This window comes from Martes martes (genome assembly GCF_963455335.1).
Source record: "Martes martes genome assembly, chromosome: 10".
NCBI classification, from domain to species: Eukaryota; Metazoa; Chordata; class Mammalia; order Carnivora; family Mustelidae; genus Martes; species Martes martes.
The window spans coordinates 53,203,710-53,223,991 of record NC_137898.1 but is presented as its reverse complement, the minus strand read 5'-3'; the positions used below and the strand labels follow the sequence as shown (position 1 = coordinate 53,223,991).

At 41.7% G+C, this 20,282-nt stretch overlaps 2 protein-coding genes across 2 annotated transcripts in view; one reads left to right on the top strand and one right to left on the bottom strand.

Moving 5' to 3' along the window:
• NLRP14 (NLR family pyrin domain containing 14) overlaps positions 1-20,282 on the top strand; it is a gene marked incomplete at both ends in the record, with an annotated part of 32,188 nt that overhangs the window by 2,156 nt on the left and 9,750 nt on the right. The window contains 8 exon segments of the mRNA XM_080816300.1: positions 2,330-2,476; positions 2,479-3,922; positions 7,425-7,595; positions 10,444-10,611; positions 13,914-14,084; positions 14,446-14,613; positions 16,921-17,091; positions 20,001-20,171. Coding sequence (XP_080672426.1) covers positions 2,330-2,476; positions 2,479-3,922; positions 7,425-7,595; positions 10,444-10,611; positions 13,914-14,084; positions 14,446-14,613; positions 16,921-17,091; positions 20,001-20,171 — 2,611 coding nt within the window.
• Positions 15,178-15,346, bottom strand: LOC308351687 (large ribosomal subunit protein eL39-like; the record flags this gene model as incomplete). Its single annotated transcript, XM_080817563.1, has 1 exon — positions 15,178-15,346. Exon 1 carries the CDS (start codon positions 15,331-15,333, stop codon positions 15,178-15,180), a length of 156 nt encoding a protein of 51 aa, XP_080673689.1. The 5' UTR covers positions 15,334-15,346.

Here is a 20,282-nt window from a genome sequence, read left to right as displayed (position 1 = left end):
GGTGTGTGAATCGTCAGGTTTAAACATTTCACAGCACTCACCATAGCACATACCCTCCCCAATGTCCATAACCTAGCCACCCTATCCCTGCCCCCTACCCCCCAGCAACCCTCAGTTTCTTTTGTGAGATTAAGAGTCTCTTATGGTTTGTCTCCCTTCCCATCCCATCTTGTTTCATTTTTTCCATCCCTACTTCCCACAACCCCTGACTTTGCCTCTCAAATTCCTCATATCAGGGAGATCATGTGATAATTGTCTTTCTCTGATTGACTTACTTCACTCAGCATAATACCCTCTAGTTCCATCCATGTTGGAATGGCAAGATTTCATTTCTTTTGATGGCTGCATAGTATTCGTGTGTGTGTGTGTGTGTGTGTGTGTGTGTGTACACCACATCTTCTTTATCCATCTGTTGATGGACATCTAGGTTCTTTCCATAGTTTGGCTATTGTGGACATTGCTGCTATAAACATTGGGGTGCACATGCCTCTTCGGATCACTACATCTGTATCTTTAGGGTAAATACCCAGTAGTGTGATTGCTGGGTCATAGGGTAGCTCTATTTTCAACTTTTTGAGGAACCTCCACGCTTTGTCCCAGAGTGGCTACACCAGCTTGCATTCCCACCAACAGCATAGGAGGGTTGCCCTCTCTCCACGTCCTTGCCAGCATCTGTCATTTCCTGGCTTGTTAATTTTAGCCATTCTGACTGGCATGAGGTAGTATCTCATTGTGGTTTTGATTTGTATTTCCCTGATGCTGAGTGATGTGGAGCACTTTTTCATGTACATATCTTCCCATTTTTAACTGGATTATTTTTTTGATGTCGAGTTGTAGGCATCCTTTTTTTTTTTTTTTAATGTTAAGTAATCTCTACACCCAACATGGGTCTTGAACTTAAACAACCAAGAGTCAGTCACATGCTCCACAGACTGAGTCAGCCAGGTGCCCTGAGTTGTAGAAGTTCTCTATATAGTTTAGATACTAACCCTTTGTCAGATACATCCTTTGCAAATAGCTCCCATTCAGTAGGTTGTGTGTTAGTTTTGTTGATTTGTTTCCTTTGCTCTGCAGAAGATTTTTATATTCTTGCGGTCCCAGTAGTTTATTTTTGCTTTTTGTTTCCCATGCCTGAGGAGACATATCTAGAAAAGGGAATACTTTTCTTTTCTTTTTTTTTTTTTTAATATTCTTCAGGCTATGCTTCAATGTTCATTTCTGTTAATGTTTTACTATAAAGTGGATTATTTTGATCTGTGGATTCGTATGTATTTTCAGGTCCTCCTATAGTCCTCTTTTAGAGGAAAAGTACAAAGAAAAAATTTCTTTTTTTGTTTTATTTAAATTCAAGTTAGTTAACATACAGTGTACTATTAGTTTCAGGGGGAGAAATTAGTGATTTATCAGTTGCATATAACCCCAGTACTCATTACATCAAGTGCCCTCCTTAATGTCCTTCACCCAATTATCCCATCACCCCACATCGACCTCCCCTCTAGCAACTCTCAGTTTGTTTCCTAGAGTCCAGCATCTCTTATAGTTTGTCTCCCTCTCAGTTTTCATATTTTTCCTTCCCTTCCCCTGTGTTCATCTGTTGTTTTTTTTTTTTTTTAATATTTTTTATTTATTTGACGGAGAGATCACAAGTAGGCAGAGAGGCAGGCAGACAGAGAGGGGGAAGCAGGTTCCCCGCTGAGCACAGAGCCCAATGCGGGGCTCGATTCCAGGACCCTGAGATCATGACCTGAGCCGAAGGCAGAGGCTTTAACCCACTGAGCCACCCAGGTATCCCTGTTTTGTTTTTTTAAATTTCATATATGAGTGAAATTATATGGTGTTTGTATTAAGAGAACATATTTCTGGAGTGAATCTAATTTTTACTTTCTACTCCAAAGTCATCCTTCTGCATGTTCAGTTTTGTTTTCTCAGTTTCTTATGCAGGTTTTCTGTTTGTTTGTTTTACTTACATTCTTATCTAAACCAGCTGCACTTGGGGTGCCTAGATGGTTCAGTCAGTTGAACATCTGCCTTCGGCTCAGGTCATGACCCTCGGTCCTGGGACTAAGGCCCACATCTGGCTCCTTGCTGAGCAGGAAGCCCACTTCTCCCCTGCCTGCCATTACCCCCTGCTTGTGCTTGCTCTCTCTCTGTATTTCCCTCTCTCTCTGTCAAATAAATTAAAAATTTTATAAAAAAATAAATAAACCAGCTGCACTTTGATTTGAGCCGAGTAGAATGTTCTTAACACTGTAATTTTGTAATTCATAGAATTTGCCTTGATCATGTATATCTTTGTTTTTTTGTTTTTCCCTGCTATATTCTGACTTAGGTGATAGAACAGAATACAGAATCCAAATAAAGGAAAAATTTTGTATCATGTGGGATAAGAAGTCTTTGTTTGGAGAACCTGAAGATTTCCATATTGGAGTTGCTCAGGAAGATCGAGAACTGTTGGAACATCTATTCGATGTGGATGTGAAACCGGAGAGCAGCCCCAGACTGTCGTGCTCCAGGGAGCTGCTGGAGTTGGGAAAACAACCTTGGTGAGAAAAGCAATAGTAGATTGGGCCCAGGGTAACCTCTATCAGCAGAGGTTTAGCTATGTTTTTTATTTCAATGCAAGAGAAATCAACCAGTTGAGAGAACAAAGCTTTGTTCAAATGGTATCAAAGGACTGGCCCAGCAGGGAAGGTCCTATTGAAAGGATAATGTCCGAGCCAAGTAGTCTCCTTTTTATTATTGATAGTTTTGATGAACTGAACTTTGCCTTTGAGGAACCTGAGTTTGTGCTATGTGAAGATTGGACCCAGGTGCACCCAGTGTCCTTCCTTATGAGTAGTCTGCTGAGGAAAGTGATGCTCCCTGAGTCATCTTTATTGGTGACGACGAGACCTACAGCTTGTAAGAAACTAAAGCCTTTGCTGAAGAACCAGCATTCTGTAGAGCTGCTGGGTATGTCCGAGGGTGCAAGGAAAGAGTATATTTATCAGTTTTTTGAAGACAAGAGGAGGGCCTTCCAGGTATTCAACTCACTAAGAAGCAATGAGATGCTTTTCAGCATGTGCAAAGTCCCCCTGGTGTGCTGGGCCATCTGCACCTGTCTGGAGCAGCAGATGGAGATGGGTGGTGATGTCTCATTAACCTGCAAAACAACCACCACTCTGTTCACCTGCTATATCTCTAGCTTCTTCACGCCAGTAGATGGAAGCTGTACTAGTCTACCCAACCAAACCCAACTGAGGAGCCTGTGCCACTTGGCTGCCAAAGGAGTGTGGACTCTGACATCTGTGTTCTACAGGGAAGATCTCAGAAAGCATGGATTAACAAAATCCGATGTGTTGATTTTCCTGGACAGGAATATTCTTCAAAAGGACACGGAATATGAAAATTGCTATGTGTTCACACACCTGCATGTTCAGGAGTTTCTTGCAGCTATGTTCTATATATTGAAAGACAACTGGGAGACCAGGGACCGTTCCCTTCAGTCATTTGAAGATGTGAAGCTATTGCTTGAAGCCAACAGTGGTCAAGATCCCCATTTGACACAGATGAAATGCTTTTTGTTTGGCCTTTTGAATGAAGATCTAGTGAAACAACTGGAGACAACTTTGAATTGTACAATGTCACTAGAGATAAAAGGGAAGATCCTTCAGTGGCTGGAGATCCTGGGGAACAGTGAACATTTTCCAACACAGTTAGAATTTCTGGAGTTGTTTCTCTGTCTGTATGAGACTCAAGATGAAGCATTTATAAGCCAGGCAATGAGATCTTTCCAGAAGGCTATTATTGATGTTTGTGGGAAAGTCCACTTGCTTGTGTCTTCATTCTGCCTTAAGCACTGCCAATGCTTACGGGCCATTAAACTGTCTGTAACTGTGTCATGTGAGAAGATGTTAAACTCAGGCTGCCCAGCTGCACTTTGGTAAGTGGGGAGAAGCCCTGTCCGGGGAGTGATGGAAGGAAATACCATCAGAGACAGGGGAGGGGACTTGTTTAGCTGAGGTCCCAGAGCCAGGAATACCTTCAGTTGCCCCACCTTGAGGCAAGGAGGCCAAACACCAAAATCCCTATTGACCAGTCATGGCTACTGGTGGGAAAAGGACAAAAACTTGCCTGAAATGACTGTCTTGGCCTGAGGGCAATCTCAAGAAAGGGGCGTGGCTGACAGCAATTACCTGGCAACCCTCTTAACAACTAGAAATAATCTTTAGTCCTCAGGGAGGCATGTGACCTAGCACAAAGTTGGATCCACTGTGGAACATATATTTAACTTATAAAAAGAATGCACTCCAGAAGGACTAGAGACCAGGAAATTCTTGCTGAAGCTAGTTGACACAGGGCATCTGTCTGGTCTCTGTTCCTCTGTAAGCTACCAACCAAGCTCACCTTCCCCATTGCCTAGACAGAGGTCAGCCTTTGCTTTGTAGTTCATGAAAGGTCTCAGCCCTTTAACACCTAACAGGAGAGTCTGATTTGGATAAGAAACAGTAGGAGCTGAATGAATATTTTGAAAAAATAAATGAATCATTAGCATTTGATGCCTATTTTACCTTCTTCCCTTCCATGAGTTCCTTTTCTGACTCTATCTGTCTATGTCTAAGGGAAGAATTGAATTATGGGATTAGCTCTAGATCTAACTGAAATTGAGGGCTTACTATGTGACATATAGTTATATAGCACATGGAATATTTAACCACTTATCCAATTTGATGCTGGCCAAAGCATATCTCTATTTTTGGGATTACAAAACTGCGATTCACAGTAGTTCACCTAGAAAGTAAGTGTATCATTACTGATTCAAGCACACATCAGACAGTAGCTAGCATCTGCTTGACACATGCCCAACAGTCTTCTGAGTCTCAACTCAATGCATCTCTCAACAATCCCAGGAAGATGCGGTTATTTCAATTTTACTAGTAAAAACCCTGAGGTACTAAGAAGATACCAACTTGACTGAGGTCAGACTGATTGTTAAGTCCTTGGTTTTCCAACTTCACCCACGTTGCCTCACCACCATTACATACAGTTGCAGAACCACGTCTCTTATAAGGACCTACATATTTCTCTTCTGCTGTGGGAGTAGAATCATAGGCTGGGATGCTGTGATCTTTACTGTCCTTGGGGTATTGTAAATAATCTCATCTGTTTTCTCAATTCTGTCTTAGTGGTTCTGATCAGAACTGTGACTTGGACCCAGTGCATTAGAATGTATTTTATGCCTAATAATATTAGGAAGGCATTCTGGCCATTATATTGCTAGTCCTCATGCTGCCTTCCCCTCACCTGTGTCCTAGTGTTACCTATATTAGAGCTGGCATTGTTGCTAAATTAAGTCTGAGAACCCAGTGCTTTAAGAGGCACATTCCAGGTGGGTCAGTGTCTTCTATAATATAACAATGTTGTAAATTTAACAGCATCTCTCTTGTTCACCATTATATCCTATGGCATTTCTACATAGTAAGCACTTAAATGTTTGAATGATTTATTGCCTAGTTTTGTCAAATTTAAGACCTCAGGTGATGTAGAGACAGCACTCTGCAATGTTATTCAATCCAAGGTAAGTAAGATATGGGAGAGTCAGTATTTATTGAGTAGTGATGGAGATCAGGATATGCCACCCATAAATATGCCACTTTTCCATAAGAAGTATTTTTTTAAGAGTTTATTTATTTATTTGCCAGAGAGAGAGAGCACAAGCAGGCAGAGTGGCAGGCAGAGGCAGAGAGAGAAGCAGGCTCCCCACTAAGCAAGGAGCCTGATGTGGGACTTGATCCCAGGACCCTGGGATCATGACCTGAGCCAAAGGCAGCAGCTTAACCACTGAGCCACTCGGGCATCCCCATAAGAAGTATTTTGAGCTGGGGCACCTGGGTGGCTCAGTGGGTTAAGCCTCTGCCTCCGGCTCAGGTCATGATCTCAGGGTCCTGGGATCGGCCCCACATCAGGCTCTCTGCTCAGCAGGGAGCCTGCTTCCCCCTCTCTCTCTGCCTGCCTCCCTGCCTACTTGTGATCTCTGTCTGTCAAATAAAAAAAAAAAAAAAAAAGTATTTTGAGCTGAAGGCATGTGAGTTCCTGAAACGCCTCACCTGCCTAGAAGCAGAGCCTCCAAAAAGAACTCGACTGTCTTAAATCCCCTCCCTGGAAGCAATTTCTCTACTTTCTTCTTGGAGACAGAAGTTGACCCCATAACCAGACAGACCCTGTCATAAACTATCATGTCTCATCTGTTTTCTTTAGGGTACATTTATCTTTCCAACAAGTCATTTGTTTTTCCACAAGTGACTTCTCCCCCTGCCCTTTTCCTGCTAAATTAGCTATATAAACTCCAAATTCTACCTACCCCTTTAAGTTACTCCTCACTAATTTCACCCACGTGTATCCACAATGCACATGCTAATGTAACTGGGATGCTGGTCTCTTATTAACCTGTCGTTTGTCAATCCAATTTACAGGGCCCCTCTAGAAGCTAGGAGGGCACAAGGAAAAAGATACTTCCCTCTCCTACAGCAGCTGTTTGTGTAAAGCAACATGCTAGATTTTTATATATTTTAATATGAATAAGGGCAGCTATCAGTTGTAAGCATTTAATAGTGGAAAACATTTGCCAGGCATTTTCTATAGAATGGCCTACTGAATTTTCACAGTAATCCTAAGAAATAGATACCCTTATCTTCATTGTTCAAGGAGCAGTAGTGGAGACACACATAAGTTAGTAGCACTGCCAGAATCACCGATGTTAGCGAATGGCAGAGTTGGGGCTCAGGACTGTTTTGTTCCAGGGCTTACACTTATAAGGCTATCCTATTTTGTTCCTTATTAACCTTTGTTTATAACGAGCTTATTGAAAGTATGCCTAATACTTACAAATCTATAGAGTGCTTTTGTGTGTGCACTTAACTTGACTATTAGATCCTCACAATCCCATGAAAGAAGATGGAATTCCCATTTCACAGATGAAGAAAGCTCAAAGTTCATAGCACTGATGTGACTTACCTAAAGTCAGGTGTCTAGTACACTGGAGAACTGCATCTCGTAACCTGTGGTTCTTAACCTCCACCCCTGTGCCTGGATCTCTACCCACTACTCATATACTTACTCTTTGTGGTCTTAGATTATTTTTCTTCTTGATACTGACTTTTTGGATATTTGAAGACCTCTGTCGTCCTTCCTAAGTCTCATCCTCCAAAACAAAGTCTCTCTAGTGTAACTTCATGTGTTGAAGGGGTGAAGGAGTTTTTGAGCAAGCAAAGCCTCCTGGAGTGCCAAGAGGAAGACTGTTGGGGGGACTGTGCCCATGCCAGGCCGGCAGTGATGCACTCGCCATTTCCAGAATAGCTTACTTCCACCTGATACCATCTTCTGAGATTTGCATGGGCTGAAAGAGCTACACCTGTCTTGTTTTTTTTTTTTTCTTGATTGTTTAGGCAAAGGGATGGTGGTCACATTACTCATTGCTGGCAAGATCTCTGCTCTGTGCTTCGTACAAATGAGCACTTGAGAGAACTGGAACTGTGTCATAGCAACGTCGGTGAATTAGCCATGAAGACTTTTTATCAAGAACTGAGGCACCCAAACTGTAAACTACAAAAACTATTGTAAGTTCAGCATGAGAACACTTTGTGGAGTTATTTCAACTTCTTTCTTTGTCCTACCTCCTGCTGCTACTTATTAGATAGATCCAGTGATAAATACTTAAAATCCACTGTGTAAAATACTCTAAGAACACCACAGTGGAAACCTCTGAGGATGTGGGGGGGTATAACTAACTTCTTCTGGGAAAGATTGCATGGAATGTAGCAGCTGTTGACATGTGGGTTTTGAGGCTTGATAAGGAATTTCCTAGATGAAGAACAACAAAGAGATAAGGCATTCTAGGCAGTTCAACAGCAATTTCAAAGGTGAGTTCTGGAGCATACTGTTTTATTTTTCTATTGAGTAGTTTATTTACTTTTAATAAAATACACAGATGTGTCTTTTTTTTTTTGCTTTGTTTTGTTTTTGTTTGTTTTGATGATTGTGTACACCTAGTGACCAGTATTCAAAATAAGATAGAAAACACATCACCTCTGAAGTTTCCTTCTACACACTTTTTTTTTTTAATATTTTTTTTAAAATTTATTTATTTGACAGACAGATCACAAGTAGGCAGAGAGGCAGGCAGAGAGAGAAGGGAGGAAGCAGGCTCCCTGTTGAGCAGAGAGCCCGATGCGGGGCTCGATCCCAGGACGCTAGGATCATGACCTGAGCCGAAGGCAGTGGCTTTAACCCACTGAGCCACCCAGGTGCCCCTCCTTCTACACACTTCTGTTCAGTTTTCTTACCCTATCCAGTCTCAGGAGCAACCCCTTTCTAACCTTTTATCGCTATAGGTTAGCTTGTTCTGTTCCTGTAAATGATTGAGATTGTTTCATATGGTCAGTATGTACTTGTTGTGTCAGTATTCTTTTGCTCAACATGATACTTAAAAAAATTTACCCATGTAGGTAGTTGCATGTTTCAGTAGTTCATTATTGATACGCACACCATTGTATGATAGACCGACTCCTGCATTCTCTTTTGAATAGACCTCTGGGCCATTTCCAGTTTGGGGCCATTATGAATAAGGCTGCTAGGACTATCTTCGGACACATTTTTTTCTGTGTGACACAAGTTTTCATCTCTTGGGCTAATATTTTGGAATGGAATTGCTAGTTCACAGATGGGTGTTAACTTGTTGGGAAATTGCCAACTAGCTCTTGAGAGTGGTTGTACTATTTTTCAGGTTTACCAGCAGTATAGGAAAGTCCCTGCTGCTCCTCATCCTTGCCAACATTTGCTATTTCAGTCTTTATTACGTCTTAATTTGATTCTACAGACCCTATCACTTATTTACATGGGCTGGTTTACACATCTTTCCCCTTGTCCACTGACTGTATTGGGAGCTGGAACTGATCCTACTTACTCCTGTACTCAGTGGCCGTCCATTAGTGCTTGTAACAAGTGCGTAATCAGTGCTCAGGAATATGTACCGAGTGCTGAACAAATGATTAGCACTGGAGATTGATGTTCTCCTTTGGGGGGGCAGGCTTCCCCCTAAGTATTTTCCTTGGAACCCCCATGTTTTTAGTGAGATTGTCCTTAGGTTCCAAGTAATCAGATTTGGCCTGGTTTTGCACGTAGATGTGGTAGGTGACTGTGCAGAAGTCCTGATTAAGGGGTTCCAGGAAATCCTCTTCCTTTGCCCCCAGACATCTCCCCTACATTTCCCTTTCCATGAATGTCACCAATCTAAACCCCTAACAAGAGCTATTGCCTTCTTTTGGGATAAATGGATTCCTCTTCTAGAATGTGAGGGCTCCATGGGGGAGGACACCACGAAGGCGGCTTAGTCTTTCCCACTATAGAGTGGCCTTCCTTTCTCAAGTCCCTTTTCCTTAACACATGAAATTGCATTTTCAGTTTGCATTTAGTAAGTACATTAGGCATTTTTATCAGATGATGATGGCTAGTGCTGTAAATAGGTGAAAGTTTTGTTTTCTTATGCCTGGCCGGAAGGAGGGTGAGGGTGAGGGGTAGGTGGTGGGCAAAAGGGAGGAGAGGTGATATTACAAATGGATGTTTTGAACAGTTAGCAGTGTGAACATGTTGGGCATTGGGGGCTAGCAGAGGCACTTAAAGAAGAATCAGATATAGCTAACAGTGCCTGAGTAGCAGATAACTAGGAAGAAAAATGGGCATATTTAATTTAGCTTTGGGCTATCTCTGTACATCTAACAGAGTCCATGAGATGACAGCATATTTTGCAGTAATATGTTTTGCTAATGATGCACATCAAACACTTGATATTAACTATGAACTCACCTTGGGTTATTTAAAGGATTAAATATTGTGCACTGGGGCGCCTGGGTGGCTCAGTGGGTTAAAGCCTCTGCCTTTGGCTCAGGTCATGGTCTCAGGGTCCTGGAATCGAGCCCCGCATTGGGCTCTCTGCTCAGCAGGGAGCCAGCTTCCTCCTCTCTCTCTGCCTGCTTCTCTGCCTACTTGTGATCTCTGTCTGTCCGATAAATATATAAGATCTTTAAAATAAATAGATATTGTGAACTAATGCTGTAATTGAAATATTTGGAACATCCCCCATTATTCCAATAGTTCTATCGGAATTGAGTTCAGAAACTCCCCTTCTGCTTTTCCTGATGTTACTACCTTCTTTTTCTCCAAGGTCAAAATAAGTTGAGAGTATCAGTTGTCAGGATGTAATGGACATCTAAGTTGTAACCCAGCTGTTTTACTAAGCAACCTCCTGAAACTGACTTATAACCAACCGTGAAATAAGAGAAACTCCAAGTAAGATAAGAAATGACAGGACTATTTAGATATCAAAGAGTTGGATTTGAAGATCAAGGGAATGCTGTAAACAGGACAGAGATAATTTTGTAATTCCTCCTGCATATTTTTCCTCTGAAGGTTGAGATTTCTTTCTTTCCCTGGTGGTTGTCAGGATATTGCTAATTCTTTGACTGACAACCAGAATCTGATGCATCTTGACCTGAAAGGGAGTGATATAGGGGACAATGGAGTAAAGTCGTTATGCGAAGCCTTGAAACACCCAGAGTGTAAACTACAGAATCTGAGGTAAGTCTTGAGTTATTTTTGTTGTAATTGAGACTTTTATCCATCCAAATAGACTCTTATGGCCCTGATTTGCTGTTCATCAGGCCAGCTTCAATTTATTTTCACAATATGGAATAGCAGAAATCAGTAGATTCAGGGTGATTTCCTCCTGATTGGACTTTTAACTGGTCCCATGCCCCTACTGAAGACTCCCCCCCTCCCCCATTGTACAGTTCCCTCTCTCCATTTCCTAAATTTAAAAAACCTAGAATTTATAAGGATTTAAAAATTTTCACATTTAAGTGCAGCCATATGTATATTCATTGTATCTTTGAATGCTTTCAGGAAAGAATGGACTAATGGTAAAGGGTAGGGGCAGTGATAAGCAGACTCAGTCTAACTTTTTTTTTTTTTTTAATTCATGCGAGACAGAGAGGGAGGCAGAGGCAGAGGCAGAAGCAGGCTCCCTGTGAAGCAGGAAGCCCCATGGGATCCCAGGACCCCAGGATCATGATCCAAGACAAAGGCATGCACTTAACCAACTGAGCCACCCAGGTGTTTCCCCTGCCCTCCCCCTGCCCCTTTTTATCACTCTATTGGGCCTGCTACAACCAAATACCACCGACTGGGTGGCTTAAACAGAAATTTATTTCTCAGTTTGGAGCCTGGAAGTTGAAGATCAGGGTGCAGGCAGGATGCATTTCTGGTGAGACTTCTCTCTTAGGCTTGTAGATAGCCCCTTTCTCACAGTGTCTTCACGTGCCTTTTTTGTGTGTGTGCCCATTCCTGGTGCCTCTTTTTTTTTTTTTTTTAAGATTTTATTTATTTATTTGACAGACAGAGATCACAAATAGGCAGAGAGACAGGCAGAGAGAGGAGGAAGCAGGCTCCCTGCCAAGCAGAGAGCCCGATGCGGGGCTCGATCCCAGGACCCTGGGACCATGACCCAAGCCAAAGGCAGAGGCTTTAACCCACTGAGCCACCCAGGCGCCCCTGGTGCCTCTCTTATAAGGACACCAGTCCTGTTGAATCAGGAGTCCCCACTTATGACCTCGTTTAACCTTAATTATCTCCTTAAAGGCCTTGTCTCCAAATACAGTCACATTGGGAGTTCAGGCTTCAACATGAATTGTGGGAAACACAGTTCAGTCCATAACACTTTTTCAGGGCAAGTTGGGGTTTTCAGCCTTAGGCTGTATCCTAAGTCATCCACTGAGGTCTAATTCGGGACTGAGGAGGGAGCTTCTCTTTCCTACCTACGTACACCCTTATTTTGATGAAGAGAACCAATTCCTGAGGGACTGAGTTGATAAGTGCTTGATTCAAAGAAGTAACTAGAGCAACTCCCAAGTTCCTGGAACCTGCTGCCCCCTGCCTTCTCTTACTAAGTGCTGGTATCAGGCCCTGCCTTCTCCCAGGACAAGTGGTCTCTAAATATAGGAGTCTCTAAAAAGTGTGGGCTCTACATGCACTTCTTCCTTTCTTCTTCTGCTCCCCTACTTTATTTTTTTTTTAAAGGTTGTATTTATTTATTTATTTGACAGAGTGGGACACAGCAGGAGAGGGAGAAGCAGGCTTCCTGCTAAGCAGGGAGTGGGATGCCGGCTGGATCCCAGGACGCCGGTATCATGACCTGAGCTGAACACAGATGCTTAACAACTGAACCACCTAGGCGCCCCTCCCTACTTTATTTTTGAAACTGTATTATTTCTGATTCACTTCTTGTTTTTACTCTCAAGGACTGGGTTCCTCATAAAACATGAACTGACTCCCATGAATAAGTGGGCTGTTAACTGTGGGTATCAGAGCTTGTGCTCCTGACTTCTGCCCATTTGTTTGAGAAGTGGTAGGACACAATGCCCTTCCGTCCACCTTCCATGTTGTATGTAGTTGGAGGAAATGTCTCCTAGTTTAAAAAAAGATTATCATTAATCATACTAAAAAAATGGGCAGAAGATATGAACAGACACTTCTCCAAGGAAGACATACAAATGGCTACCAGACACATGAAAAAATGTTCATCATCACTAGCCATCAGGGAGATTCAAATCAAAACCACATTGAGATACCACCTTACACCAGTTAGAATGGCCAAAATTAGCAAGACAGGAAACAACGTGTGTTGGAGAGGATGTGGAGAAAGGGGAACCCTCTTACACTGTTGGTGGGAATGCAAACTGGTGCAGCCACTTTGGAGAACAGTGTGGAGATTCCTCAGGAAATTAAAAATAGATCTTCCCTATGACCCTGCAATTGCACTGCTGGGTATTTACCCCAAAGATACAGATGTAGTGAAAAGAAGGGCCATCTGTACCCCAATGTTTATAGCAGCAATGGCCACGGTCGCCAAACTGTGGAAAGAACCAAGATGCCCTTCAACGGATGAATGGATAAGGAAGATGTGGTCCATATACACTATGGAGTATTATGCCTCCATCAGAAAGGACGAATACCCAACTTTTGTAGCAACATGGACAGGACTGGAAGAGATTATGCTGAGTGAAATAAGTCAAACAGAGAAAGTCAAGTATCATATGGTTTCACTTATTGGTGGAGCATAACAAATAATATAGAGGACAAGGGTAGATGGAGAGGAGAAGGGAGTTGAGGGAAATTGGAAGGGGAGGTGAACCATGAGAGACTATGGACTCTGAAAAACAACCTGAGGGTTTTGAAGGGGCGGGGTGGGAGGGTGGGGGAACCAGGTGGTGGGTATTAGGGAGGGCACAGATTGCATGGAGCACTGGGTGTGGTGAAAAAACAATGAATACTGTTACGCTGAAAATAAATAAAAAATTAAAAAAAAAAAAAGATTATCATTTAAAAATATTTTTTAGGGGGGGCACCTGGGTGGCTTGGTCAGTTAAGTATTTGACTATTGATTTTCCTAGTTTAAAAAAATTATCATTTAAAAATATTTTTTAGGGGGGGCACCTGGGTGGCTTGGTCAGTTAAGTATTCGACTGTTGATTCGACTATTCAGGTCATGATCTCAGGGTGGTGGGATCAAGCCCTTCAGCAGGGGGTCTTAAGGATTTTTCTCTTTTCCCTCCCCCATATGCATGCTTTTGCTCGCTCTCAAATAATAAATACATATTTTCATAAGGAACAGGGGAGGTGGGGATAGAAGAGACAAGCCTCCTACCCCTCCCCTTCCTGATTCTCCATCAGAGCCATGTCCTAGTTAAAGAACTCACTCCATGGAGGGAAGCTGGTCTTCAGAATGGGTCACAAAGCCTGGGAGACAACACCCTCTGGCTGGTGAGTGGTGATTATAGCTCTTCTCTGAGGAGGGTCCTCTGCTCTTCTGCGCTGTTTTCCAGTTTGGAATCCTGCGACCTAACTACAGTTTGCTGTCTAAATATCTCTAAGGCTCTCCTCAGAAGCCAGAGCCTAAGATTTCTGAATTTGTCGACCAATCACCTATTGGATGATGGGATCAAGCTGTTGTGCGAGGCCTTAGGACATCCCAAGTGTCACCTAGAGAGACTGTCGTGAGTTTTGCTGATTTGTTTTCCTGGGGTCCTTTGTGCAGTCCTGGTGTGGCTTAGTGAAGAGCTGAAAGGGCAAACTGCATGGGCCTTGACACTGCTTGGCTCATGTGTCAAGCCTGGATGAACTCTACATGAAGGCTGTCTTTGCTTCCTCTTCTGTTTGGCTTTTAAATGCTGCTTTTCTTCATGACTGCTTATTTTTACTGTTTTCCTCCTTGTCTTCTCTGTACATAGCTGCAGTGGCATTTTGATTCTATGGTAGAGGTGTAGGTGATGTAAGTACCAGCTAGTGTCCCTGCAAAGGAGAGGAGAAACAAGAACTTTGTGATTTGACTGCTCCCTTCCTGTGTTTCTCCTTCAGCCTAGAAAGCTGTGGCCTCACAGTAGCTGGTTGTGAGGATCTTTCTTTGGCTGTCATCAACAACAAAAGGTTGACACATTTGTGCTTGGCGGACATCTTGGGAGATGATGGAATAAAATTTGTGAGTGATGCTTTGAAAAACCCAAGGTGCAATCTCCAGAGCCTTGTGTAAGAGTCTACTAGTGTTCATCCTTCCATGTATATTACATTTTGAAATATATTTTATTTTTTTAAAAGATTATATTTATTATAAGGCACGAGCGGGGGAGGGGCAGAGGGCAAGGGACAGACTCCCCACTGAGCGGGAAGCCTGATGCAGAGCTCCAATCCCAGGACCCCAATATCATGCCCTAAGTGGAAGGCAGACACTTCACTGACTGAGCCATGCAGGTGCCCCCTAGCCATTTGGTTGTCACGGGACATTTCTATCACTCCAGAAAATTCTATTGGACAGTGCTATATGAGATCTGACAGAGGAGGAATTCAGTACTTCACAAATGAGAACACAACAGCAGTTCAACTGAAAGGTCTCACATTTATTACTGAACCAATTTAGTGAGGTAAAGGCATAGTAACAGAGAACAATCATTTCCCTGATAAAACATGTCTATTGGCCAGGTAGGAGGGACGTTAACAGAGTGATAGGATAGGAACATGGAGGAGGGCGGGGGGAAGGGACATGTGAGCTTCATGCAGCTTCAATATGTGTGCCATCTCATGAAGTGTGATGCCTTACAGACCCAGCTTGGTTCTTCTCCAGTGACGCCTCTTGGAGTTGTACCTGATGTTATTACCAGTTTTCATCTGAATCCACTGGGGAATGGGACGATTCTGCTTTTGTTTCTTGGCCAGGAATCGCTTGATTCTGAAAGTCTTGTGAGAAGACATGGCGAGGAACAGTCAACCACACACCAGGATGGTAGCAAAAAGGAGAAAAAAGCTGAAATATATTTTAAAAGGGAGAATGTTATGAACATATTCTGTCCCTTGCTTTTTCCCGTCTGTTATCTGTAATGATAAGATGACAAGGATGATGGTGTTAATAACTGCCATTCATTCTGTCCTTACTCTGTGCTGGGCCCTGTGCTAAATTGGTTTAATCTGTACAAAAATACCTGATGGTGTCAAATTGGCCACCTGAGTTCTAAGTGCCTTACTGGACAGGAAGAAATAGGAGGCTTAGAAAGATTATGTAGCTTGCCTAATGCTCACAAGAAGGACTAAAGTCTGCCTGTCCAGCTCCATATTCTGGGCTTAGAACAGAGGTATATACATATGTATATGAACAACATTAAAGAGAAATGCAGCATCCCATGGTATGACTGGATCACAGTATGATTATTTTCTTCATGGCTCTTAGACAATTTTAGATAAGGAACTGATGAGCCAAAATTCTTATTTTGTTAGATACGGTTAAATTTTCTCCAGATTATTCATATTTCCTCGGCAGTCTAGAGGCCTACATTTTAAGATCTTCACTGGGTATCTAATTTTTTTTTTTTACCAATATTATTTTTTTAAAGATTCTATTTCTTAGAAAGAGTGCACAAGCCAGGGGAAGCGGCAGGTGGAGGGAGGAGAAGCAGACTCTCTGCTGAGCAAGGAGCCCGATGTGGGGATGACCCCAGGGCCATTATCTGAGTGGATGCCAGACACTTAATTGACTGAGCCACCCAGGAGCCCCTTATCAATATTATTTAGATAATTGAAGATAACTAAAAATAATTTGATGTTGAGCATCTTTTCAGATGTTTTTGGCCTTTAGTATTCTAGGAATTATCTCTTCATGGATTTAATTTTCCTCTAGATGTTTTCTGTTATGTATGTTATATAATATGGTTATTAATAAGCACATAGACCTTATAGCCATTATTTTTTATATGTTGCAAATAATTTACCTAGCATGTTACTGAATTCCTAACTTTCTTATGGTTATTTTTAGAATATAGAGGTTTAAAATTTTTGTGAAGTCAAAATCCTCCTCATGACTTCTCAGTTTTGTCATAATTGGAAATATCCTTTAAAAAAAAAACTGTCACACACTTTATGGTTTAATTTTTGAAATGTTAAATTATTCCTAATTTGTTATAAGGCTTAAACGTATTTCCCCCATATGTCAGGTCTGCCTTCCCAAATTATTTATGGTATAATAGATCTTTTCCCTACTGATTGGAAATGCCACTTTTACTATGTACAAAAATACTTTTCTGTTATTACTCCCATTCTGTTCCATATGCCTGCTCTTCTGCTCCATGTAGCTACTTCTGCAATTGGGCACTGTATTTGTGCCCAGTGTAAAGAGGCTAACATTTCATTTATAATAAGAAACATTCTGAAAAACAAGGGCGGAGGGTATTTGATAAGATGAGTGTTGGCGAATAGATATAAGGGACCAGAGCATGAAATCTTCTCAAAGATAAGAACCTCTGGGCAATAGCAGTGATTCCATCTTCACTCACACTGTCCTTCCTACAGGCTGAGGCGTTGCCACTTCTCTTCACTTAGCGGTGAACATCTCTCATCCGCTCTCCTGTGCAACAGGAGCCTGACACACCTGGATCTGGGGTCAAACTGGCTACAGGATGATGGAGTAAAGCTTCTGTGTGATGCTTTTCGGCATCCAAGCTGTCACCTTCAGGAGCTGGAGTAGGTCTTTTGTGACCTTTCTTTGGGTGCTGTGACTACTGTGAGGGTAGGGGAGATGAGGAAAGAAGGGATGAGCTGAGTGTGTGTCAGAGAAAAGAATAAACAGCTGATTCCTTCTCTCTCACCCTGCTTGAGACAAGCTGGGAAAGTATGTTCATCAGATTTTTCTTAAGCAGTTAATACAGTAATTCAACCTCCCTCAGGGAAGGAGGACCAGAGACAACAGACTGAACAGCCATTTTATATATTCTTTTGATTGTACCCCAGTGAGTCTACTATGTGTCCTCTGCCTTACATCCATGAGGCAGAAACTGTGCCCTACTAGTTTTTCTTTCAGGTTTATAACTAGGTCAACTTTTAAAAAAACAGGAAGGGAATTTTTTTTTATTTTTGGAAAGAGTATGCATGCATGAGTGGGGAGGCTGGGGCAGAGGCAGAGGTAAAGAATCTCAAGCAGACTCCACGCCACACGCAGAGCCATACATGGGGCTTGATCTCAGGACCCTGAGATGGTAAAATCAAGAGTCAGATGCTTAATGGACTGAGCCACCCAGGCACCCACTAGGAAGGGAATTTCTAAAAAGGTTCAACAAGCCACTCATTAAGCAACTGTTTTTATTACTATGTTCTCTTATTCTGGGGGTGGGTATTTACATGTGTGGTATGTGTATATGTAATTGTTATTACTGTATAGATAGGACTTAGAGGTTTCCTTTTCATAGGATAGTATTTCAGAAACATTCAAATATTTATATGCTGTTATCTTTTTTTAAATTAATAGGATATATATTTTATTGCTCAATAGCACACAAAAATGTTCATGCTAAAATTTAAAAAATCATATGTAATGGTTTCAATGTAGAAAAGATCAATTCTGTCTCAGTTATTAACACAAAAGAACCTCAAAGTATAAAATTGGATTATACACATTCAAATGCTATCAGTTCAGTATTTTTTTTTTTAGTTCCTACTATTACTTCTCTTTTTTTTTCTAATTTATTAGAAAAAACAGTATTCATTGTTTTTTCTCCACACCCAGTGCTCCATGCAATCTGTGCCTTCCCTAATACCCACCACCTGGTTCCCCCAACTTCCCACCCCCCGCCCCTTCAAAACCCTCAGGTTGTTTTTCAGAGTCTGTAGTCTCTCATGGTTCACCTCCCCTTCCAATTTCCCTCAACTCCCTTCTCCTCTCCATCTCCCCTTGTCCTCTATATTATTTGTTATGCTCCACAAATAAGTGAAACCATATGATACTTGACTCTCTCTGTTTGACTTATTTCACTCAGCATAATCTCTTCCAGTCCTGTCCATGTTGCTACAAAAGTTGGGTATTCGTCCTTTCTGATGGAGGCATAATACTCCATAGTGTATATGGACCACATCTTCCTTATCCATTCATCCGTTGAAGGGCATCTTGGTTCTTTCCACAGTTTGGCGACTGTGGCCATTGCTGCTATAAACATTATCTTACTGGATATTGAATATATCCTATATACATTCAATATCTTATTGAATAATGGATGCACTATATTTAGTATTTAATATTTCATTTTGTAAATATTGTGGCTAGAGTGAAGCAACATAGAGGTGTCACTTAGTGACCTCAGCTCACTTTCCCACCAGGGCCTCCCATAGGACTAGTCACCTGGGTGAGTTATTAAGGGTTTAACGTCCAGCATTGTTTTTTTACAACTATAAACTCTAGATCGTTTGACTAGACTAGACTCAGGGTAACCAAATTTCCACAAGAGTTTAATAGTTGATTGTTACATTGGTAAACAAAGGTGATTGAACTCTTGGGTCCAGTAAGTACCTTTACTTTCTTTAGGAAAACATACACAATGTGATTCTCTGAAGCTTCCTTGATGATTATTCAATTGGAAGACAAAATTTTACTTCATGGAAATTATTGTTAAATCCAATCCTTTATTTTAGCCACCATTTCTAAGTGACCTATACACACAAGATGTTTGCGTAGTCTACTTTCTCTCTTTAACATTGTAAGCACATAGACAAATTCGTGCTCTCTTAGCTACCTTCATAGCCTCTATGCAGACCATGCCAATTCACTCAACTAAAATTTCCAACAAATATAAGCTAATTCTGAGGGCATTAAAAGTTATTACTAAGGTGATGCACTTGCCCTCCAGTAACTCATAAAATGCTGATGGCAAGGAAATAAAGACAAAGCCAGTTACAACATATTCCACGTATTATTATGAGACAAAAGTCTCAAGGAGCAAGGAGTGGGACAGAGGCTACTGAGTTACCTTAGCCTTGAAAGATGAAGAGGATTTTGTGGTATGCAGATACCCTTGGCAGAAGGTAGGAAGAGAGCAGGGACCTGAAGATAGATGTGGCAGATTTGGAAGAAAAAAAAAAAATAGATGGGTATGCTTGATGAGTAGGGTGGGGATGAAATATGGAAAGTGAACACTTGAGGGCAGATTATGCATGCTCTTGAATGCCCTACAGAGGGTTGAAAGAAATATCTTCTTTTTTTGTAGTCTGCTGCTTCTTGGAAAACAGCACTTTAAGATAGATTCTTGGAAAGTATTTTTATTTCAAAAATATATTAGAAACTGAAACCACAGAGATCTATGGGTTCCTTGGGTAAACTTCTATTTTGTTTGTTTTGACAGAAAAAAGTGTTTATACCCTTGATTTGGAAACTTGGTGGGTAATAACTTATTTGTGGGAGAAAGCAGCTTTACCCACTGTTTTGTTTTCAGCTCATTAAGAAATCCCATGTGTTTCTGCTGGTAATGTTAGACATTCCTCTGTGTGTCCTGGATTGTGGGGAGAAAAGGGTCAGGAAAAAGGCTTAGATACCTCAGCTTCTCTCCTAGGAATAATTTAATTAAGCTTCACAACTGACAGTCTCACCTCTTTTGTATTTCTTGCAGATTGTTGGGCTGTGTTCTTACTAGTACGTGTTGTCTGGATCTGGCTTCTGCTATTCTGAACAACACACGCCTGCGGAGCCTGGACCTTGGACACAATGACCTGCAGGATGATGGAGTAAAAGTTCTGTCTGAGGCTTTGAGACATCCAAACTGCAATATTGAGAGGCTTGGGTGAGTTCAGTTTTCCATTAGGAAAATGATACCTATTTGGTGGCTAGCATGGCTAGAAGAAATTTAGTACATGAGAAAGGATGAGAGATGGGATAGAAGGTAAGTTACTCT